At 41.8% G+C, this 24,994-nt stretch overlaps 1 protein-coding gene across 2 annotated transcripts in view; it reads right to left on the bottom strand.

Annotated features, from left to right (window-relative positions):
- The window catches only part of mast3a (microtubule associated serine/threonine kinase 3a), a 35,953-nt gene that overhangs the window by 6,440 nt on the left and 4,519 nt on the right, over positions 1 to 24,994 (bottom strand). Inside the window, exons 1-19 of one of the 2 annotated variants that reach the window (XM_078263481.1) lie at positions 23,254 to 23,717; positions 19,637 to 19,725; positions 18,790 to 18,862; positions 16,546 to 16,624; positions 13,662 to 13,819; positions 10,534 to 10,609; positions 9,522 to 9,731; positions 7,773 to 7,874; positions 6,690 to 6,822; positions 4,293 to 4,378; positions 3,903 to 3,988; positions 3,348 to 3,556; positions 3,027 to 3,165; positions 2,713 to 2,845; positions 2,442 to 2,607; positions 2,198 to 2,299; positions 1,769 to 1,891; positions 1,445 to 1,557; positions 603 to 784 (exon numbers count right to left, since the gene is read on the bottom strand). In XM_078263481.1, the coding sequence (XP_078119607.1) occupies positions 603 to 784; positions 1,445 to 1,557; positions 1,769 to 1,891; positions 2,198 to 2,299; positions 2,442 to 2,607; positions 2,713 to 2,845; positions 3,027 to 3,165; positions 3,348 to 3,556; positions 3,903 to 3,988; positions 4,293 to 4,378; positions 6,690 to 6,822; positions 7,773 to 7,874; positions 9,522 to 9,731; positions 10,534 to 10,609; positions 13,662 to 13,819; positions 16,546 to 16,624; positions 18,790 to 18,862; positions 19,637 to 19,725; positions 23,254 to 23,339 (2,345 nt within the window). In that variant the 5' untranslated portion in view covers positions 23,340 to 23,717. Of the gene's footprint in view, positions 1 to 602; positions 785 to 1,444; positions 1,558 to 1,768; positions 1,892 to 2,197; positions 2,300 to 2,441; positions 2,608 to 2,712; positions 2,846 to 3,026; positions 3,166 to 3,347; positions 3,557 to 3,902; positions 3,989 to 4,292; positions 4,379 to 6,689; positions 6,823 to 7,772; positions 7,875 to 9,521; positions 9,732 to 10,533; positions 10,610 to 13,661; positions 13,820 to 16,545; positions 16,625 to 18,789; positions 18,863 to 19,636; positions 19,726 to 23,253; positions 23,718 to 24,994 lie in introns of those variants that run through there. The other variant, XM_078263480.1, reaches the window with a different exon arrangement.

Here is a 24,994-nt window from a genome sequence, read left to right as displayed (position 1 = left end):
TTACACCATTCGTTTTAGTCTGCATTGCATTACCATATGTGCAGGTAAATGAGCTCTGGTATGTTTCCCGACCAGTAGTTCCTTGGTCACAGTCATTTTGAGGAAAAACATTACCTTGTAGCCTTTTTTCCCCCATTAGTTTTAAAATGCAGTTTTTATCAGCTAAAATACCACAATTTTGTCAGTAGAGATTAGTCCAGTCTTTCGTGTCTGAACAGGCAACTCTATTCAGGGTCACAGGGGGACCTGGGGCCGTTCCCAGTGTGCACTTAATGGAAAGCACAGACCATGACACAGCAATAAATGCCTTAGAGCAATGCAAAAGCCTAAGGAAGACAGATCGACTAAGAAAACTCACATCAACACACATACAAACTCGATATAGAAATCAAACCTGGGTTACCTGGAGGTACAGTGTTAACCATTTAGAATGACAAATAGTATTCCAAAGGTTTATTACAATATCTCATAAAAATGGCTAATTTTGAATATAAACTGCTTCATATTCAACGAGAGCGAGAATATTATACTTTATATATTACTCGAGGGCTGGCTGGCTGTAATTCTTTTCCTCATCGCTCGCTCACGTTTCATGCTCTCACCTCCCCCTGTGTCCATCTGCCCTTCTGTCTCCACTAGCAAAGTGTTTGTGTCCATCGCCAGGGGAGAGGACTCCCCTGCCCTCCCATCGCTCCTCCTTCTCCTCGCTGTGGCTCCGCTCCGACGACGACAGACTCTGGTTGGACGGTGTGGAGGTGGACAGGTGCTCTGTGCTGCTGTACACCTAGAGTTTAAGAAGGAAGGAAATGGGTCAAGTGTAGATGTTTAATCAAGATATCTGGTGGACTGTTTCCTCAGAGAGTTAACACCAATGTTTTGTAACGTAAGATATATCTTTTAATTATATAGCTACAGTGCTAAGCATAAGTAATACACCAATGCTAAAGTTGACTAAAAAGAGGAATAAAAAAATCATCTTTTGGAAATGAATCTTAATGCCTTAATTAAAATAATGTATCGTAAATAAATAAATAAATAAATGTTCTTCATTAAAATACAGGGGGCATAAGTCAGTACACCCCTATGTTAAATTCCCATAGAGGCAGACAGGCCAGTTATTTCATGGATCCAGGATACTATGCATCCTGATAAAGTTCCCATGGCCTTTGGAATTAAAATAGCCCCCCCCCCCCCACATCATCACATCCCCTTCACCATACCTAGAGATTGGCATGGGCTACTTTCCATAAGATCATCTCTCAATGCAAATCAAACTAGCTGTTAGACTAACTGAAATAAAACCATGCCAATCTCTAGGTCTCTAGTTATTCCTCTTTTTAGTCAACTTTAGCATGGGTGTGTAAACTTATGCAAGCCACTGTAGTACATGAAATAATCAATAGGTGAAGAGCAAAAAAAAAGAAGAAAAAAAGCAGAGCAGTACCTTGCTGAAGCGGTGGGCCACAGAGGAGAACTGTCGGAGCTCCAGAGAGGATTCATCATCGTTGGTTTCATCATCGTCATCTGAGTCCAGGTGACAGTAGCGCTCAGATCGGGCTGTAGGAAACACAATGAAAACTAAAAATGATCACCAGGCATTGCTGTAAAATCCGGTCAAAAAGCATCTCCATTCTGACAGTCCTAGGCTTGTCTGTGTGCGTGCAGACGGAGATCCATATTTGTATTGTAGTTAGGTGAGTCCATTCTAGATCATGAAAGGCGGGCATTGTGTGGGTCTGTCCATGAAGCTAACTGGTCTGCCACGTACTGTCAAAGTAACTGGTGTCATCGTCAGTCTCTAGTTGAGGTATGAATTCAGCTTTCTGTCTCAGGAGGCCGTTCCAGTCCAGACCCAGGAAGAACATGTGCATTTTCACCTCAGTGGTTCCACCTGAAGACCAAAAAATAAATAAATCAGACAAACAGATTTGGCTTTCATGTCTGCCCATCTAAGCAAATTTAAATATTTTCAAAACTTTACATTTCTCCACATATGACTCGCACCGACTATCGCTCTCTAGTAAAATCCAGTAAAATGTCATTGCTGCCTCTAAAAAATTGTACAAGTAAAGGTGACAAGAAAATCTGTAAGTGCCTCTTCTTGGCCAGCCACAGTGCTGTGCAACCTGGGACCTAGCGAGCTATACTCCGGACCTTGTTCACCCATTCATCATCAGTCACACTGCCACCAACCAACCTGTTCCCAGGCGCTCCAGAGGGCTCTGTCTCAGCAGCCTGGTGATAAGGTCCTGGGCATCAGCTGGCAGTGCGTCCTCCCCTTCTGGCCAGATGATGTCATCTACCATTGATCCAATGAAGGGATTTAATTAAACGGAAACATTGCATAACATTTGAGTAATGGCCAATAACTTAAGAGCTGCATTATGCAAGATTTGTGCGTGGAGAAGTTGCATGTGATGACTCGGTAACAGTGCGCTTACCGTTGACCACCTGACCAAAGAGCTGTTCTGGTGTGTCTCCAAAGAAAGGCACACAGCCCACTAAGAACTCATAGAGGATGATTCCCATAGCCCACCAGTCTACTGGCTTCCCATAGCCCTGCCTCAGGATAACCTCTGGGGCAATGTACTCTGGAGTACCACACACCTGTAGAGAGGAAAAACAGACAACGAGAGCAAAGGCCGATGTCGGTGAAGGTCATCAACACAACAGACGAGATGAAGAGAAGAAGAGATGAGATCTGAGACAAACCTGTTTGTCGATGAACTCTCTGGTATCCTTTTCAATATGTCCTTCATACAAGTTGGTGGTCATGTTCATCAGACCAATCTTTGACAGCCCAAAGTCTGTCAGCTTAATGTGTCCCATGGAGGTAATTAACAAACTACAAAAGAAAGAAACAGAAATGTTTCATATTAGATCCAACGCTAAAATTCTGTTCCAACTTCAAAAAGATTACCAGGCTTTTAAAAGACGCTGGCAAGTCTAATAAAAATGACAAATGCTTGAAAGTAATAAGGTGCTGCCTCAAAGCAGACAAAGATTAAAAGATAATGAGGACTCACTTGTCAGGTTTGAGGTCTCTGTGTACAATGCCATAGTTATGAAGGTACTCCAAAGCTAGGACAGTCTCTGCAAAATACATCCGAGCCATGTCCACAGGCAGGGGGCCAATGTTCTTCAGTAGGTTGGCACAATCCCCACCTTTAAGTACAAAGACGGTCGGATGCAATGTTTAGGCTTTCCGAATGTTTGTGACAATGTGTCCTTTTGCATTTATAGTAGGCATAAAATAAAACATAGTTTTGTGTGCCCTATTCCTGGCGATTAATCATTTACTAACGAGACATAATATGCATGCATTAACAATTCAAAACCAACCTTACCTTCCACATACTCCATGACCATGCAGAGGTGCCTCCGCGTCTCAAAAGAGCAGAACATCGAAACCACAAATGGGTTTTCAGCAAAGGTGAGGATGTCTCGCTCCACAAACACCTGCTGGATTTGGTTCCTAAGCATCAGGTTCTGCCGGTTGATCTTCTTCATGGCAAAACGTTGACGGGTCTCCTTGTGGCGCACCAGGAATACAGTCCTGCGTGACAGGGTAAGGGAGGGAGGAGGACAAAAGAAGAGAAAGAAGGAAGATGACAGGACAAACGGGGATAGGAGAGTTGGAAGGGAATGGCAGGTACGGAGAGAGATGCATTGAGCGACAGAAGGAGGGATGAGAAGATTAGAAAACATACACCTCACTTACTAGTGAACATCAGTTCAGACTTGAAATGAAACTGCCCAGACATATTCTAAGTGTAAACACCAAAAAATACTACCAAAACACATGCTTATTTTACTTTCCTTCCTGCTTTTATTGGGCTCTCTGCGGTGTCCACAAAGACTTGAGCCAGTCGGCCACAACAAAAGAAGTCTGTCTTACTCACCCATAGGCGCCATTACTAATGAGCTTGATAGTCTCAAAGTCGCTCTCCAGTGGTTTCCTGCGAGGAGGGGTGCAGGCTGCTCGGCTCTGAATCACACACACACACACACACACACACACACAGAAAATAACAGGAACTTAGTTGCTGCATTACATCTGGAAAGCGTGAATCCAAGCACTTCAACACTTTATTGTGATAATGTGTCTGCCTGTATTAACAAGTGCTATGCTCGCCATTTAAACTGTATCTATCTAAGCAACCCCTTCAGTACGGTTTTACATTTCTTCAATACAACTGCCAGTACTTCACCCACCACTGTTTGTTCGGTCAAATAGAGTCACATTACAATTCATTATAACTACTTAATAACTGTTTAATGTAAGCTGGTACCTGTATAGGTGTGGCCTCTCCCGTCTCATCAGACTCTCTGCTGGCGGCTCTGTGACTTGGACTCGTCTGCTCCAGGTGGACCATCTCTGTAACAGCAGCAGACACACAGATCAAACTCCTTTCACTTTACGGGCCCTATTTTAACGATCTAAGCGCACGACGTGAAGCGCATGGCGTAGGTGCGTTTAGGGCGTGTCCAAATCCACTTTTGCTAGTTTGATGGCGGAAAAAAGGGTCCGTGTGCCGGGCGCATGGTTCAAAAGGGTTGTACTTAGTGTCTTCATTAATTCATAGGTGTGCTTTGGGTGTAACATGCAATAAACCAATCAGAGTGTCATCTCCCATTCCCTTTTAAAAGCCAGGCGCGTTTGTACCTCGGCGCTTTGCTATTATGATGGCGGATTTGAACCGTAATATTTTTATTTGTAATCTTTTGCATGTTTGTGTGCTGCTGCGCTTCCCTGTGTGTGTAACAAGCATAGTGTGCGCGCACTGTGCGTAAGCCTAGGCGCATTTTACTAATTTGCTCTTAAAATAACAATGAAATGCTGAGCTATTGACTTTAGACCAGGTTTTTGTTGGTCAATGGTACGATCACTTCCCGCTGCCTCAAGATAGCAATACACCAAGAATGCACCTGAACACACCTCCCTGTAAGACCAGCACGCCCACGGTCGCAAAAATGGGCGCAGCTATTTAAACGACGCGGGCGCTGGACAGGAAACTGACAATTACGTCGATCTTAAACTAACAAAGACACTTGGGTCGGGCTTTGCGCTGCGCCGGGTGCAAGATAGGGCCCTTAATGTACATCAATGACTGCTTATACAACGGTTTGCAAATCATCCTCCTAACTGACTTATGATGCTTAACAGAACTGAACAGTCACTGTATCCAAAGCATTTTTGTTGGCATTTTCTATTTCACGCGATTAGTTTATAATATTGGTCTAATGACGTGACGAAAATCAACATTCGTTCATAGTGTACACAATAAGAACAAATACAATATAAAAGAAAAGTACAAAGACAGTACAGTGCTAGCAATAAGTTGGGTAAAGTGCAATGAATGCTATGTGCAGTAACACATAAGGGTGTGCCTCGTTTTCATTCAAAACAATACTACGCATAAAATTCTACGTAAAAATAACAATGACTCCTGCATTCCTGACATAGAAACTGCAGCAGGAACAGTGCCATTAGCATTACTGTTTCCCCATGTTATTTAAACTTGACAGAGATCTCGTATTGAGAGAACAGATCTTTTGAAAATCATGATTTAATTGTGATAAAATAGGGAGCATGCAGTACAATTCATCCAACAACAAAGTATTTTAAAATGCCTAAATAGACAGTTTAGCAGGTGAAATACTACAATCTAAAAAAAGAAATCTGCATTTTCACAGCCAAATTCTAAACATTTGATCTCCCACTACATCACTGCTTCGGCGGTACCAGTAAATGCCAGTCATCTCGAGAATTGGGTGTGCCAGTGTCAGATGACCTGTGGGAGGAGGGCCTGTCCAGTAAACAGCGTCCTGTTTACAGAGCTCTTCTATCAATTCTAGATATCGATTAATACAGTTCTTAAGTCTTACACAGACTCAGACACACACTCTACTCTAAAACTAAACTTAGTCAAATATTTCAATCCTTTTCTCCCATGTGGGATAGATGTGGTAATGCTGAAGGATCACTATCGCACTTATGCTGGCACTGTCCAGTACTAAGTCATTTTTATGTGTGACATATTTAATTGATTTTCCAAACACCATAAAGTAAACATTCTGCCAGACTGCATATTGGCAACATTTAGCTGCTTTGAAAGGACCCATCAAAAGCAGGTTCTCAAGGCAGGTAGCTAAAATAATTATATTACCAAACTGGAAGTCTCCATTGTCCCTTCTTTTCACAAGGTGCCGCAATGAAATGCTTTCTATTGCTACGATGGAGCAGATTTGTTTTAGCAAACGGAATTACCAAAACTATTTCCTGAAGGTTTGGATGCTGTTTTTGACAATGCTTGATGAGACCTAACTGTAACTGGAGCTCTGCTGCTATGTTGTATCTTTATTCTGTGCAAACTCTGTTTTTTTTTCTGCATACGGACAGATATTCTGGCAGTCCCCAACCTGTGTGTTTTTTTCGGTTTGCTTTTTTTTTTTTTTTTTTTTTATAAAATCCTTGACCCTGTTGGCGGGTGGGAACAGTCTCGTGTTTTGCCAATATTGCGAGTCGATGGGCAGCTTGGAACTGTTTTCAGGACTTCTAGGTAAAATGATTCCCCTGTTATCTAATGTAATGGCACTGGGTGCTTATGAATAGTGCGTTTGTTTTGTTATTACAATGTATAATACAGTTATTATAAAGTAATCAAATAAATAAATCAGCGTTGCACCTTCTAAGGGATCCCTGGTGAGGCCGAGCTGGCTGATGATGTATCTGGGAATATCAGTCTTGATGCCCTGGCCCACCTTGGCTTGACCCTCTGCAACCTCCAAACGTTGGTAAAACTCCTCCGGATCAAACTCCTGTAGAGAAGCAAGAAAAGACGTGCTGTGGTTGCATTGCATTTTAAAATAACATTTAGTTGGCCTTGGCTTTTGTAAATCAAAACAAAACTACAATAGCAGTGTTTCCCTGGGTTTGTGGAAGACTTTAGGTGCACATATTTGGCGGGGGGTTTAGGGCTCCTCCCTTAAGAAAATGTTACGTTTTTCAATAATTAAAAAGAAAATGCATTTTGGACCCTTAATATTACTATATCTGTGTCTAAAACACTGGAAAAGCTAGAGCAGATAATAAATAAATAACTCAAAAAGGCTTAAAGACAAAACTTGCTAGAGAAGTCGACTGGGGACCGACTACAATCATTAGATTTGAGAAAAAGACCTTTAGTTAGTTTTGACGCTCACATTGATTTTACATTCATACGGATTAGGTGGTGCCCAAAACGACTTGGGTGCTGCCCGTTAGCCTTAAAATGGTAGGGAAAACCCTGACAATGGGGCAGGAAAGTGTTGCAAAAGAAATGCACGTAGTCCCCTGACAGAAAAGCTGCAAACTACAGGCCAGGAAAAAAGGAAACACAATTGCAATGTGATGACAGAGTTGGTAAGAAAGAAGGTTGAAAAAGCAAATCCAGCTCGTTTTTCCTAGTACTTGGAAACTTTAATTATCAATTACACACTTACTGTCAATATTTAATGGCTTATTAAAAGGACTACAACTTCAGACATCATCCTGTCCAGCAAAGTAAACCTGCTGTTGTTTAGTCCACATGCACCTGTCTAATTATTACTGCTACAACTGTCATTACTACACCATATCATCAATGTGAATGTGTGCGAGTCACCGAGCTGTGACATCTGCATTTAAAAAAGGGACAGATATTTTGTATAAGGCTCTAAGCTGATAAGAATGATGAGCATCATGTTGATATTGTGTCACTCCTGTACCCAGGATCAGTACTGTGTCTTACCAGACACTCCAGGAGCCTGGCAGGTCGGGAGATGATGATGAGAATCTTCTTGACCAGTTTGGTAATGATGGTTACGTCCTCGCTCTCTGAACGCTCATACGCCTGATCGGGAAAGAACAAAAGGATGATGGATTATTATTGCGCCTTAATCCAATTGGCACGAGAGCCGTGAGGCAGCGCATCTCGCCCACAGAGGCTGTCTGCACTTTGGCCCGTTTTATTTTTAGCATCCATTTCATCTTCTTACATTATCTGTTGGTGATTCAATAGATCGGCGCTGTTATTTCAACATCTTGCATCAATACTCGTATCGGTTTGCTGCCTTGCCAGATTTATAAATAATAGAAAACACTTGCGGATACACTTTTATTAACATTTACTGTCTCCATTCAGTTTGTGGGGTGACCTTCTGGAATGGACTGAACAATGATATCAAAACGGAGCCATAATATCATTAAGTTCAAAAATACATTGAAGAAATCAATACTTGACCAATACAGAAAAGAATAGACCGAAACATAGGAATGGAATTGTAATGTAAAGGTATTGTTGTAAGTTATTGTAAGACCTGAAAGATTGTATGCTGTATTATGTATGTATCATATTATTACAAAAACAAATAGATATGCAAATCTATTTGTTTTTGTATGATATTGTGAAGTCGGGGCAGGACCTAATAAGCTATTTGCTTCTGCCTGCTCCTTCTCGAACTTATACTTTTTTATTATTTATTTTTTTTGTCTTTGGTAAATTCTGATTGTTTGCGTTTGAATTTAAATTTTTTTGTTTTTGCAGCATTGTTTATGTTTGAGATAAACAATAAAAAAAATGAAATCTCTTAGTCTAACATTGCCGTGCCATGGTCAAACAGCAGGTTTAGAGTCAGTGTTTCAAAGGTGGTGTAAGAGTGATGACGTCAGTCAGAGTTCGGGTCAGACAGCTGACCATTTTGTAACCGGCTCTGTGTCTTACCCTGTCAAACCTGTTACAAGATTTGTTTAAAAAAAAAAAAGGTATAGTCTTCTAAAAGTTGTAAAGAGAAACAGCATTACAAACCAGCTATTCTAATTCCAGAGAAGAACCAGCGGGCACAGGGACTAATTCAAACGGTTGAACATGTGACAAGTAGGGACAATTTGCTTAAAATAAACTCTCTCTCTCTCTCTCTCTCTGAGCTGGAAAATCATTTCATTGGCAAGATGGAAAAATAATTACAGAAATGTGGCTTTAGTGGAAATATAGACAAAATGTCATAACTGTAGGATAAACTAAGTTACTAGGAGACTGAATGAACACAAGAAAGCACTGCATCGACTGTACTAACTGTAGCTGAAAAAAGATAATTTATCCAACTTTCTGATTAAAAAGAGAAGAAGCTGTAATCTGTTTTGCAGAAGGCAGCATGTGCTGCAGTAACATTGTAGCTGGAAAGGTTATGTAATAAATCATTATATAATCAAACACTTGCACAGGTCTAAGTAATGATATAAAATGACAACACAATTACTGTCCAATGAACTGGAAACATCCAATTCAATGTTCCCAGTGAAGCTACAGCACAGCATGCAATGTCCCAGAGGGCAATCTGAGCTATACCAACAATCACAAATCCACTGATGATGTCTTGGAAAGAACAAACACACCGGCTGGACAGTTGCACGGCTGAATACTAATCAAAACCAAAACGGTGTCCGTGTTTTCAAGAGTCGGAGGGAAAAACATCTTTTAAAAAGGCGAGAAAACACTCACCTCGTGCAGCAGCTTCTCCAGTTTCTCCTGCAGCTCCACAAAGTACCTGGAGGTGACCAGGCCTTTCTGGGACTTGTCCAGACAGTCTCTGGCGAGCTCCACCAGCTGGTGCTGGATGAATCCCAGCACGCCATCAGCCAGGGGCAGAGCAGTGTCTGGGGAACACTCTGCGATGACGTCCAGCAGCCGACCCTCCATCTGGGCTGTCGCCTAGATAACCAAGATGTAATACTTCATTTCAAATGGTGACAGTAGCATTAGGCAGCCTGCACACTGGCTGCGTGGCGTGAGCGTGGCGTTTCTGTTGCGTGGCGGCTGTGCGGCGTTTTCTGTCTTTGCGCACCAGAAACGTGTCTGACGCGGCGCTGCTGCTAGCCTCGTCTGTACACATGTATGTTTCCCATTGATGAAATGAAATAATAGCATGTTCTTCAACTTTATTTTGTCAATATTTTTGTGTTTGTACATTTGTTTGCACATATTTCGATGTACATATTTTTATATTCCAATTCCCTTTCCTGAGATAATAAAGTCCATCTGTTATTATTTTATCAGAATCCAATTGAATACTGATTTGATTACAGCAAAGACAACGTCGGCAGTATTGACGGGAAAATAGGCTACAGAATATTTCGTTCTGTATTGACAGGTGCAATATTTGAAAATCAATAATTATTTATTATTATTTTCTTAAATTACATTTATAGCTGCAATTATGTCAAAACCTAGAGACTTTCAAACATCAAAATGTCATTTATTAAATGTATTTGTGTCAAAATGACATATAAACATCTTTTTGTATTCTTTTTGTATACTCTCCTGTCCTGGTTTTATGTGTGTAAAAAGAAAAAAGAAAAAAGCTTGTTCACACGTTAGTAGATCGTCTTTTCCCACGGAGATGCATTAGCAAACTAAAGCCGTTTAGCAGATACAGATCAGAGAGAGAAAGAAAGAAAGAAAGAAAGAAAGAAAGAAAGAAAGAAAGAAAGAGAAAAACACACACTGACTATACCTTAGGAAAGCGTTCTTTGTAGACATGATTCATCATGACAATTTCATTGTCAAATGTTCCACAGGTCCGTCCAGGGCTGCATGAGAACCAGGCAAAAGAGAAGAAGAAAAAAAAGAGATCAGCCAAAAAGTTAAGAATTTATAAATGCTAAAATTGAATCATTAAAAAAAAACAATGGAACTGATCAGGGGATGGAGTAGCGACAGATGGGACGGGCCTCACATTACAGAAGCATGTTTAAAGTGAAATACTTGCACCAGCTAAATACTAAACACGGATATATTGAAGCCGTAAAAAACAATGTCACAAAACTGTCCTATTAAAAGCTACACAAGATCTACACATTTTTCTAACGAGTAAATTGAAAATGTCTGTGTGTTTGCTGCCGTCCCGGCTTATAAACACACAGCATGTTTGAATAGAACACTAATGTGGTTCAGATCAGGTTCTCATGTGCAGGATCCATGGCCACATCTGTTGTGTGCACAGGGCTTCAGTTACGAGAGGGCACCTTTAAAACTGTCCATTCGCATTACAAATCAATGTACTGTCATTACACATGTTAAAAATAGCAACCCCGGGTATACATAACTACAAATAACAATATCAACATGTGACTTTACTATTTCTGGGTAAGCACAACAGTTGCAGTTGCACAGCAGTGGTTTTATTTGAGGGCAATAGCAATAGTTAACCCCTTTGGAACTATTTGAGGGCAATAAGAAACGCTTTACACACCCTCTGGAGCTATTTGAGAGCAATAGTAGACACTTATCAGACATTTTACAATCCACAGTCATGTGTGCAGTCATTTCGTGTTTTTAAAAGCATAACCCTGGTGGAGTTTCTTTTCTTTTTCTGATGCATTTTTAGAGGGTTTGTTCCATCTGTAAACAACTGATCAGTGGTCAAATTAACAGACAACAGAAAACACAGCGTTGCTGGATGGAGAAGTACCTTTGCTTGTTAACTTTGTCGTTTTGCTTATACAACCAAACTGACCAAACTACAATGTTAACAAGCCTACATCCTTGTAAAAACTTTTGACTTAACTATACACTGGACCATTTCAAATGTTCTCCTCAACACCCTCCACAGCCCATTATAAAAGTCTCCAGCAACCTCAAAACTCTCCACCACAAGAGCTATTTAGAATTTAGAGGGCTTGTGTAAGCATTTAATGAGAGCAGCTATGCTAAATGATGAGGAAATGCTATATTCTAATCCACGGGGCCACTAGAAACCAGCACAGAGGCTTTTTTTTCCCCCCCAGAACCACATAAAATAATGATCACGCCATTTTGAAATCCTTCCAGCTAGTATTTCATTTTTTCGAATCATAAAATGAAAGACTTCACAGAACAATTGCCCTACTTTGGTTGATTTGAGGCTAAGCTGCCTTCTTATAAAATGTGCTTGTTTCCACTTCTGTTTAGAGCTCTGCTACTAATAAGTATTTTGTTTGTCTCTCATAAAAGAAAAATTCAAATCCATGTTTGGGTAAGCAGCTGTGTAATGGAGGAAAATATACAGGAGGCTGTCACCCCCGCTCATTGTATTGCCTAAAAGCTTCTGGAGGTGGAATGCTTTATACAGTATGAGCTCCACAGCTAGCATCTTCAATTAGTACAGCAGAAGTTTCCAAACACAGTGGAGCAAAAACAGCGCAGCATCACATTGCAGTTATGGTTAGACATACCTCTTGGCTGGGCCAAAGAACTGACAAGTACACGTTAGCCAAGCCAACAGGGAAATTATAATGGCAGAGGAGAAACTTTGGTTCCATAATGAAAACTAAAAATGGCACGGTCGTGGCTTTTACTCTCCCCTCTGTTCACACTCAGGGCATTGATGTTCAACAGGTTACCTATTGAACTATAGGCTTCCATGAGTTGTTTAAACTAGAAGGGTTGGTTTGGCTAACTAACTAGCTAACCAACCCAGGTAACACAGAAGGGCTTGACTGCATTTTAGCCACACCAGCTGCAGTGTCCATCGACACTGCGCTTACAAAAAACAACAACATTCGGTGCGACAACAAAAAAATGCCACTGGAGGGAATTTTGAAGGCATTTTCAACGCTTGCTGGTGCAAATGATGAGATCCGCCATCATCTTGAGTTTAACACTTCACTTTTATGAATGCATTTCAAAACACCTACAAAAAAAACAACAACTGACTGTTCTGTTCATGAGCAGTCTGGATCTAAAACATCACTCACACACAGCTAAGGTTGACAAACTGTGTGGCCTCCCAGATCCTAATTCCCTGATTCTCTTCCCCCCCCACCTGTGATTCCCTGTTCCTAACCTCTGATTGTGGTAATTAGCACACATACACACAGGTGTGCAGGTGACGTGGTGATCAAAACCATTCAAACAAACAAAGTGGATAGCAGCCACTGGGTGGTTTCATTTTTAAACAGTAAATGCATTCATAGTTCATCACAGACTTCTTCTTCTTCATCCACACACACACACACACACACACACACACACACACACAGTCTAAATGGCTACAACATTCAGCATACCGCTAGTATACTGACATACTTAAAAAACTGTAATCACGCTAGGGCTGCACAATATTAGGAAAATATCTAATTGCGATTATTTTGACAGATAATGCAATTGCGATGTGATGTTGATTACATGATTACCATGTGATATTGGAGGGAATGGTTATTTTTCTATCATTATTCTCATTTTCATTGTAAAATGAAAAACATTAAAATGATTCTAGTGTGATTTTTTTGCGAGGATCTGTACCAGACAAAGATTTGTTTCTTTTAGTCTGTAGGATAGGAGTTGTAGGCCGGGACGTCTCTGCAGCACCACAATACTTCATTCAGAATGGTTTGACACACATAATTTAGCCTTTAACAAATATTCGCCCCTGTAAGCAGCGTTGGACTTCATTGCCAGGCCTCATGACATGATCCTCTCTCATTCCTTTTAACCTTACGCTACAGCATTAGCCAGCAGAGGTGTGGCTTTTTGCTTCCCATTCAAATCAAACTAATCTGATAAGGTTATCACTTCTCCCAGTGGAGTGCAGTGCTACAAAAAATGTCTGTGTAGTCCATACATCACGCAGTATAGTTATTGTATGATTCAAATCCAGGCTACCTGAGACTGCGTGAGCGGAGCCTGACAGGGGGCGAGGCGTGTGCTCCTTCTTCGTCCGCCACACTCTCTGTGCTCCGGAAATGTTTGAACAGGAAGTGGAGATCATCTTGCGTGGGCTGGAAGGGCAACTGGTGCAATAACTCCTGGGAAGAAGAGGACTAAAGAGAAATGGGGAATGTGAGAAGTAGAGAGTGAGAAAGGATATTGTACAGAAGGTCAGCGTATTATAATCTGTAAATACGCAATAAAAACAATAATAGTGGCTGAATACTCAAACTTATTTCCCACTTTTGTCTTCTTTTAGTTGCACATTTGTATCAACGTCAGGTTGTGCTTCTGCTGCTCTGATGATACAACATCCTGTGTTAAAACGCATGCTCTAATAAGAGAGTCACACCACTGCTCTCTCAGATTCAGTCATTATCTGGTAATGCTCAGGCTTTCTTGCTCAACTATAGATCTAAATTAGATGTAACACTTAACAAGGACATGCTGAGTAAGTAGAACATCATAAATCCCTTTAGTTTTAGGAAATTACTCAGTGAGCTTTAGTGTTCTGCTCTCCTAAAGCTCCCCCCTTTCCCTGCTGCAGCATGCCCTGAGGTACGCAGCAACGGCTGTTGTGTTGGCAATGCATGCATCAGTTTTCTCTTTCCAAGACAAAATGTGTGACACGCAGCCTGGAATTTAGGAGAACTCCCATCTGGCTGGGCTCTTGTGTTTCACTGGAGGAAGAGCAAAGAGAAGAGTAGCTCATCTCACAGGAGGAAAGAGACGAGCCGGACAGAGAGAGAAAAAAAAAAAGTGAAAGGAAAACAGAGCGAAAAACACACAGGAGTAGGAAAAAAAATAAGGGATAGAACGAGGGGGGGGGGAAGATATCCCGAGGAGGAAACTAGAGACGTGTCAGAACCGAGCGAGAGCAGCATAAAGACCTCACTGACAGCGAGCCTGAAAGAGGAGCATTGTGTGGGGAGGGCTGACCTCACCGTCTCCAAGCCATGTGGCTGGCCATACAAAATTACAGCCGTGACAGAGGAGAGCAGGTATTGTTTTTACAGCCAACTGCAGCTTCAGTAATGACTTTCTAGGCAAATTCTCTCAAGATGATGAACAGAGAAACCATCAACAAATAGCTGATGGGTGTAGCTGGGCAGCACGTCGCGCTCCCTGCCTTTTGACTTTCCCCGAAATGATAAGCAGAGTAGGGAAATGTGAAACGCTGTACAGTCCCTACTCATGTGTGATGTCATCCAGGAAAAAGAAGCCATGCATTTCAACAAAACCCGTGTTATTTTAGCGATAAGACTACCTCCTGTACTTTCCCTCGGTCAAAAGCGGCTACACAGAGTAAATCATTTCGGTGGTCATATGGTAAAACAATAACCTAATCACTCTTTGGTTCTACTAAAAAAAAAAAAGTTTATTGTTAAATTCAGGCAGAAAAACAGACCATATGTAGTATAACGCTGTGTATTGTAATTGTCATGTATGTATAAAACTGTCCATCTATACTATAAAACCTTCTAGAATAACTCTGGGAAAAGCATCTGAGGATTCCTTCCTATTTCCTGTCTGTTGTGGATAAAAAGGCTGCTGATGGAGCGATGCATCATCGTTAGACATATCCTGTTATGACTGAGTCTTTAAAGTACACAACATCCACTTTCCAGTCAGCTGTTTCGGATAAATCAACTGTCTGCAGAGACTATGGTCGACCAGAATGTCACGCAACGGTGTTGTGATGGTGTGAAGTTTTTCACCCGCCTCGGAGAACGCGTTCAGCGCCTCCACATTGCATCGGTTGAACAAACGATCTCAACTGTACAGTTAGCTCTGCAGATCCTACAAGGCCTTTGTAAAGTCGGTGATACTCAAAGCTGAATATAAAGCGGTTTTCAAAGAGTAAGTTGTTTCTTCACCAAGAGCAACATTGTCTATTGCATGCTCAGTCATTTTGAAGCACTTATATTTTTTTTTGCCAAAATATGGTAAATATGTAGTCTGGCTATCACCAGACCAAGCTCAATCTTTTAAGATTGAACATTAGTCTGGGGAGTCTGCTCTGTATTTTCTACTGCACGAGAGGCGTGATCAACGGGCACAGTTCAAATGACTCAATGTACGCAATTTGATAGTCCTTCGACCAATCAGACCAACGATCCGGGTGACGTAGCAGCGACAGCGGCATCAACGGGTTGCAGCGCTTCGGTGGCCGTCATGTTGAATGTAAACAAAAAGCTGCTTGCCGTCGCTTCTCTATCGCCATCGTGTTAAACCCGCCGATAGCGCGCCAGGTGGATAAGCCAGTTTGTGATTGGTCCCCGCAAAACTGTGAACGGAAGCAGGATAGATAAACGAACAGGTTTCCAGCCTGAGCTGCAGGGCGAAATCAAATCACCGGCAGATCGGGCGGGGTTTACCCAGTCTAGTAAATATGCGCTTTTACATGACAAGCTGAATCATGTTACTCAAGATATTAAAGAAGCTTGCCGTCTTTTGCTGTGAGGCGTTTGTCAAAAAGGTATAAAACACCACTTTCACAGCTCATCTTAAATATGGCCCAGGTGCAGAGCGCTTTTATAAAAGAACTCACTCTGTAAACTGGGGTCTACTGTAAATCAACAAGCATTTATAGGTTGTTGATGTATTCCCTACACTGTGTGTATTAATCTGATGGGATTTACAGGTCAGTCCGTCAACACCATAAGCTTACGAGACACCACGGGCCCTGTAAACTGATGGATGCGCGGCGTACAAGTAAACGGTTCCATGGCAGTGGTTCGGAGAGAGGTTGAATGTCTGATGAAGGAAAGAGACAGACTTCACTTGCCACTGACGATTGCAGGAAAAGTTCAGAAACACAGAAAGAGATTCAGCTTACAGATACCGATGAACTGGGTGCACTGGTGCAGTATCCAGACGAGGGAACGGACGCCACAGACCACCTTCGCCCATCCGCTCTGCAAGAAACAAAACAGAGAAACAGACTGCTCAGTGGTAGCTCCCCACCACATACGAAATCTACACATCCTGTTGACTCACTCCAATCTTCAAAGCTTCGCCTTTCTACACCTGCAACTCTCATTTTATGCTAAATCTTCCCATGCAAGTTGAAAGTGATAACATCTGATGCTTGAAACTGTGTGTGCAAGAGATAATAAAAAAAAAAAGAGATACCAGACGGCCGTTTTCTTACCTTTCAGTGCGGGCCAGTTGGCTACACCGATGCAACAGAAGAAGAGGAAGACACAAATGGAGAAGAAGAGTGAGAAAGAGAGGAAGAGGGCAGGCGGAGAGACAAAGTGAGAAATAAATAAATAAACAGTGTTTAATGATAGTGACAGTGTAAGTCTGGCTGTCAGAGTCATAGCACTGTTTGTCTCTCACAGCACTGCTGCTGAGCATCTGCCAAGCTGCCATAATACTGCAGCACTGAGACCCACAGACACTTGACTCATGACTCATTATATATATATATATATATATATACATACACACACACATACACACACACACACTAAACCTCAACCTTTATGTGTGAAATTTCCATGTGTAATAGTGTCTCTATGTCCATTGTCCCCCTACTTTTCCACCCAATATGGCACTCTGAGGACGTGGCCCAATTTCCCTCACTGATTCAATCTGTGTTGCCGAGGATGGTCAAACTTTTTCTCCCACAAGCCAACTCTTGGGGACACGCAGCTAAACCACGACTGACACAATGAAATTGGATGGTTCTGCTCTGAGTGTGACTGAGATCTGAGGATTACTCGGGGGGGACGATTTTGTTTTCCCATCTGGTTCATATCCCACATGTATGTCATCCGCTATGTGTTATTAAATGCCCTACTACTGAGGCTAGGTTGTTTTATTAAGGCCCTGCAAAGACTAAGAGGACAAACGCTTAAGATTAAAAACAAGGCTTTGAATCAATGTTAGAAATAAACTATTGTGAACCAAAATGTTGGCATTTTGACTGGTGAAATGGGAGCTTGCAGCTAAACGATTATGCCTCACCCTTGAGGTGGTTCCTTATCACGTTAGTCCTTCATTTGCATAAAAAAAAAAAAAAAGATTTATTTATTCTTCATGTGAATGAATGCTAACTATTGTGTGTTTGACTCTTTCCATGTTTACATGACAGAGTAATTCACAGCTCATAAATGACATCACAGCTTGTGTGAATAACAAATACACCCAGAGGAGACTCAAAAGTGCAGTCACAGCATCCGTCTCCGCACTTGCAGCTTAAATAGTCTCCATAAATTTAGATGAGTCATGCAGGCTCGTGCGAGGCAATTCTATCAGGAGGCTTCCCCTCTCCATCCTCAAGCGTATGGTGCAATATGCCATACTGCACTGCAACATCAAATGCAAATTCATAACACGTGATATTTGAAATAAGCACATACATTTACAGTACATTTAAAGTATGCTATTTTCTGCTACTGAACGAGGGTGCCAGTTACCGCTACTATTCCTCTAAATTGCAGTGAGTGTATACACAGCTGCGAGAAGTGTGATGAGAGGGCAAGCTCTGCAATTTTCCCCGTAATCACAGAAGCCCTGAGTAATGAGTGTGTGCACCGACTTTCCGCCTTAATTGGCTTGACAAATGCCAAGACCCATGTCCAGCAAGTGGCCCTGGCCTTCAGCTGGTTGGACTTGCTTCTCCATTGCCTCATTCCCACCACAGGGGCAAAAGGGAACTAGCCAGGGCATGTTCATTATTCATGCAACTCAGTTTCCTCCAAAACCAAGTTTCTTAGGTTATTTTTTTTTTTAGCATGTTTTTATTGTATTTAGCTTAAAATAAGTTAAAAATGTTGACGTTTTTGTTTTGGATCGGTAGGGCATTAACCTCTATGCGAAAATATTGCTGTTTATTCCTTATGTTTTGAACTTAAGCTTTCTACAGTTTTGTCATATTTGCAGGAAGAAAGATGAACCTACTCTAATGTTAAAATATGCATTTAATCCAGGCATCTTGAACTGCAATGTATCAGTCTTAACAATTTTCCAGTTGTTTTTTTTATATTAGGTAGGAGAAATACCACTGCTGCAATTGTGGCTGCAAGTGCCTTAGAACAACTCCACATTAAAAAGCAGTTAAGTTCATTCTTACCTGCGGGCAAACTGAAAGTTAGCAGAAGTGCTTGCAGAGACATTTCTGGGGCTTTCTGAAGGGCTGCTGCCAGCTGAGAGACAAAAAACTAAATCAGTTACGACATTAAAAATTAGTACAAGCTGAAATATGTATATGAATACTATGTATGTGACTATTTATATGATGAATCATGCCAGCAGCTGTCCCCTTGTTTTACATTATCAGTTAGAAATATACTCAGTGATCACTCTGCAACCGATTTAGTTCAACCTGAAACAATCTAAAACATTTTTTTTTGTTTTTTAAATCACAACGACACCACCACAGAAGTTAACTAGTCATGTTCCCTGCCTAATCAAAAAAGAATGTGCAGACAGCAGAGAGTCCTGTTGTTGATCACACCACATATTCTTGAAAGGGTCACTAAAGGGTTTTCATGCCAGCAAAGCACTGACGCACCCTGAGTGCAGAGAATCAATGAGTCTCCATTTAGCACTTCAGGCAGCTGGATGAAGACATGACTAACCTAGAAGAGGCTATACAAAAAATATCATCATAAGGAAAACTTCTGTGTGTCTTGTGCACTATACTGTGGGCACATTATGGTGCAAAGGCAATGGAAACTTGATAAAGGAAACCAGTGCTAGTCTTGTGACATACATCAACAGAACAGAAAGTTAGACTGAGAGCACATATACTAAACAGAAAAGCTAATGTGGTGGGCTCATCATTCTATCCTAACCCGCTTGCCTGTGTTTTCCATGGGATCGTGTCTATGTAAAGTATGCGTGATGAGCCTCCGGTCTAATTGCCAACATCGCACACTGAGCCGAGCAGACACGCAACTAAAAAACAACACAAGTACCTGTGGCAAGCGGGAGAGGCGAAAGAGGTCGTGAGAGCGTGGGCGACGGGGTCCCGACTGCCAAACTCCTTCTCTTGTTGTTACGGGAACTGTGAGAGGACAAAAACAAACACAACATTTGATTATGCAAGACAATTACAGACACGGCCACTCAGCAATGCTGCTTTATCAGTGCAGTAAACAGTCGGGTGAAATAAAACAGAGTCAACCCGTGAACTGGAGTTGTTGATCGTGATAAGGAAAACACTGATAACTGTTATGATACAGGTAGGCCAATGGTGTTTATACATCCACATACATGCATAGCTACAAACATGTTTGTATGTAAATATATGTAACAATAATAGAAGTATTTCTGACTACAAGAGTTACCAACATAATGGAAATATTGACATTATGTATTTCTGAAATACATAACAAATAACAAATCAACACCCAGTGAATAATGAGTATGCACTGTGTGGTAAGGTATTACACTAAAGCAGGGGTCGACAACCTTTTTAACATATGGTGACATTTTAAAATGTTCATGTTAATCAGTGTTAACATGTAATCTGTTGGTATCATCATTAAGCCTGCCATCATCTACCGAGCCCGCTCAGGCAGTGTTGTTTTTTTCCCCCCTTTCCTGATGCATTTTGTGAAGAAGGCCAAGTACTAGCCAATCAGAGGCAGAGTAGGGTGGGTCTTCGTGGAATGCATATGGGGAAAAAGTAAATCAAATTACCGTAAATAATAGGCTGTGCTCCTGCCAATGGATGTAAAGAGGTCATTTGGTATGCGGATTGGAACATTTCCGAATAACTCTCTTGCAAACATATTGCTGGAGTGCCATTGGTCGAGCTACTGCGTGCCAATGGTGGCTAGGGCTGGGTACCAAATTCGAGACGACTTTTTAGGCACCGATCGAATTGCTTGCTTAGTATCGAGTATCGAAAAAATGCCTTGTCATTCAATACCAAATTTCAATACCTAAGGAGTAAACCTCATCAAGAGCAGTGAGCCAATAAGCATGCAGCATGCTTCTAACAAGATCTAATGATGCTGGCGATTGGCTGTCTAACGTAACGCGTTGTAAAGACACGCAGGAAAAACTCTACGTTACACACAGAGACGGGGCTCACTTAGTAGGAGCTGAAAAATAAATGAGAAGATATGCGCCGTAATGTGTAATTTTGTAATTTATTTTGTTAAAATGAATTTGATAACATTGGTATTGAAAAAAAAGTTACATTCAGGAACCATTATCGAACACACGGTACTGGTATCAGTACCGGAAGAAAATGTAACGATACCCCAGCCCTAATGGTGGCATGCGTGCCTAAGGTGGCTGTCCCTGCACTAAAGTATCAATGAATATCCGCTAATGTCTCCTGCGTCTGGAAGTATTTTCATGCGAGAATATGGGAAACATCTGGGAAGAGCAGTGCTCGTACCAGTGGGAGCACCTGATCCTATAAAAAGCAGCCTTGGCCGGTTGTTATACAGTGACGCAAAGAGTGGACCTCATGACTCCCATAACATAACGGCACAGGCCATGACATACTGAGACCACACCATTACAGATCCACGGATGAACGCAATCTGTTGGTACACAACACAAACTGACCTATAGGTGGGAAAATCAACGATCAGATTGCTTTTCCATTGTACGGAGTCAGAGGTTCAGCAGCTGATGCAACTTTGGATTCAAGCTTTTTCTATATATATAAAAAGCTACTGTTATTTCGAACCTGTTCGTTTGTGTTGTTTTGATGAAAGAGGGTTTACTTCTGCCATGCTGGTTGTCTTAAACTTGTAACCAGTGCTCCTCTTTGTTGGACAAGCTTTGTTCAAACTTGGCATATTTTGTCAACTTCTTTGTAGCTCCTTTAAGGAAACTTATTTCTAAGAAAAAGTCCCACAATAAAAGGGATGGCTGGCAGAGTTGTTTAAAAGCTGGCAGATAATACTAGGTGACATTTCTCTAAGCATGACTCATAAATGCCTGTGTTATTATGACACAGTTAAGTTTAAATGTTATTTTGTCCACTTCCTGTATATTTGTGCAAATATGGTGCCTGGTGCTCATTCTATGTGTCTTCACCCGGAATGGAATGTGGGCTTCTTTTTAGTTTGGCTTTTACATTCCCCACCAAACTGGATGTAATCCATCCCATCATGCTCTCCGTTTCATCCAGATGATGTCGATGTCATCTCTCCGACAATGATCTAAAATAATGGGGGGGGGGCTGAGACGACAACAGAGCCTGACGTTTCTGGGTCGGTGCTGAGGCAGATTCACACAGTATATGGCCCCCCCAACCTAAAAAGCCTCAAGTGGCAGAGACGGCACAGCAACAGAGAGAAGGGAGAGCCAATAAATGCTTGACTTTGGCTCCAACATCGTCATCACAGAGTGACGCTGTGAGTGTGCACCATTTTCTTCTTATCAGAAAATAAATAAACAGACACCCTTTTCACACTATAGAGAGCCTGGATGGCATGGAAGCATTACTGTATCACACCATGATCACAAGAGAGCTTTTTTAACTATCTATATACTATATCACTTGGCAGTGATAAGGCTACTCATACAACTGTGGTTTGTAGGGACTGTGCAGGCAGCCATCTAGCTATAGATGAATGTAGGCCACTGAGATGCATGTTTCACATGTCTGCTGATGATGAAGGGCTGCATTTATTCACTGAGCTCCATTCAAAGTCACTCTGTGATTTATGGGTTACATGACTGAGGCATGTTCCCTAGCTCCACGGGAAAGGTGGATAGTTTAATGCTCCACAGGATGCCTTTAGCAGCTTGTTAATAGTTATAAATGTATATTACATATATTTAAAAGATGAGGTTTTCCTTCAGAACTTCGATCCTTAGTAATGGTTCTTGCAGTGTATGCCATTGACAGCAGCTATATTAGATGCATACTGTACTAGAATCACAACAAAACATTTCACGATTCAAGGGAGGGGAAATACAAATTCCATAAATGATTAGGGCACTTTGAACTCACTGATTGCCAAAGCCACACTGAGTGCTTGCGGGGCATGAAAGGCAAATGATACTGCTTTACTTTGTCAGGGCTGATTACATTTATCTCGCAGATAAAGGCACATCAACAACACTACAGTCCCACTAACAACATCAGTGTATCGATCCGCACTGGGACTCAGTCTATGTCGCTTTATGCGACAGCTGGTAGCAGACAATGCAGTCTGCCCCCATACACTACACTATACAATGGCCACGTTTCTCCGTCGGAAACAAAAACTAGGGCGGATGTAACGTTAGCCGACACATCCAGCTACACACTGTCTGCTATCACAGACAGCAGTGACATTATCAATCTGAGTTGTTCACTGATAATCGTACCAAACACTGTGGGGGTTGCGTTTACGTGCTGTGAATCGAATAGCTCAACATAAACGTTCAACAAATTGCTGTTAGCCAGACAGTGAATGGCACAGCTCAGTGGGGAGCTGATGATAACTACAGGACAGCAGACGTTTTCGCTTTGCGGGCGGCGGCAGTCAAGGCTGTACCGTTGTCACTGTTGTCTAGCTAGCTACATATTCAGAAAGACTAGCTAACGTTAGCTAGTATCAAAACAGGCTGTCTTTACCTTTTTGATCTTTTCATCATGGCCCCAGTCACAAAACTAGTTTTGTAGCTCGGCAACACGGTCCAATAGTAGTTTTGGTCAGACATGGTGATGGTGTTTACCGATAAATCCAATCCAGGTATGAGAATTGTATTCTTGTTAAAGGGTGAGCATCATGGTATACAGTCTCTCTTAAAGAGTTGTTATTGGTGGCGGTTAGGCCAGTACGCAGTGTCCAACGGCAGAAACTCCATTTAGATTCGGTTCAAACTGACCCCAGACCCACGGTACCCGGCGGCAGCACGGTGATGATGAGCGACTGCAACGGCCATGTCCGCTCTGCTCCTTCTCCCTATTACCAGCAAAATGTCCGAAACAGTCCGTCTACTGTGTGATGTGACATTATCGAGTGATATCTTCGCCAAAATGTAAAGAGTGATACAAACTTTCCAACAGCACCAGCAACGCCGCACTGCGCAGTCGCGTCAGCGCGTGCCAAACGGAGGAGGGACTAATGATGCCTTCAAGCACTGTCGGAAATATACTAACTCGATAACGACTCGAATACAAACTAACCACCCAGCGAAAAACATAAAGAAAACTGAGGAATTGTGTATGTGAAACGGTTGGGGACTTTTAAACTAGTTTTTTTTTCCCATTCTGAATGCATCGTCACAAAGCTGAAAACAGGGCAGTTTTGCTAAACTCGTGAAAAGTTGACATACGTGGTTCTCACAGGAGAGCAACGCTACAAACATATGATGATCTTATTGAATATGATGCATTGCTGTGGATTAAACTACCCAACAAGGAGTTAAAATTAGCACAATCTTAAACATCTGCAGTAGTAAAATTGAACATACACATTAATGCAGCAGGAATATCAATGCAACAGCATCATACGTAATAGTAAAACACTGCCAGGAAACATTTTACTGCACAATGAATACTTTTGTACTTTAAGTAGGGATACTTTAAGTGCATTTTGCTGATTATACTAACATACTTTTACTTAAGTAAGGTTTTGAATCCACCACTGCAGCAGGATAAGTAGGTAGTTCAGATGTCCCTCCCCCCAGCAATGTTTTCCAGCTCCTCCTGGAAGGCATTCCCAAACCAGATGAGATATATAATCTCTCCAGCTTGTTCTGGGTCTTCTACCAATTGGACATGCCTGGTAACTTCCAAAGGAATGCCACCTTAAATGGCTACTTTTAATGTGAGGGAGCAGAGGCTCTACTCAAAGTCAAGCCAACAGAACCACATCATCTGCAAAGCGCAGAGAAGCAATTCTGAGGTCCCCAAACCAGACACTCTCCTCCCCCCGGCTGCACCTTGACATCCTATCCATGAAAATCACAAACAAAATTGGTTACAAGGGACAACCCTTGCGGAGCCCAACACGCATTGAAAACGCGTTTGGCTTCCTGCCGAGAATATGGACACAGCTATCACTCAGATTGTATGGGACCGAGTGGCTCGTAGCAACGGCCTCGGTACCACATACTTCCACAGTACAACATGTGTAGACTGGACGGGCAAACTGCCATTACCCCTCTAGTAACCCTGGGTGCAATTTGTTTTTTGATCTTGCACAACAACAACAAAAATATGCAAGAATGAAATCCCCCTTTCAATACCATGGACATAGTGCCACTCGGCCAGGCATGCCAAACACTTAAATATGCACTTCAATATTCAATGGAAAATACAGCGCTTTCAAGTCGGAGAGTGGAGTTGACTTTGCGGCGAAAACAAAATA

The sequence above is a fragment of the Sander vitreus genome, chromosome 12 (genome assembly GCF_031162955.1).
Source record: "Sander vitreus isolate 19-12246 chromosome 12, sanVit1, whole genome shotgun sequence".
NCBI lineage: Eukaryota > Metazoa > Chordata > Actinopteri > Perciformes > Percidae > Sander > Sander vitreus.
The sequence above is the reverse complement of the archived record's forward strand: the minus strand, read 5'-3'. Positions and strand labels throughout refer to the sequence as shown.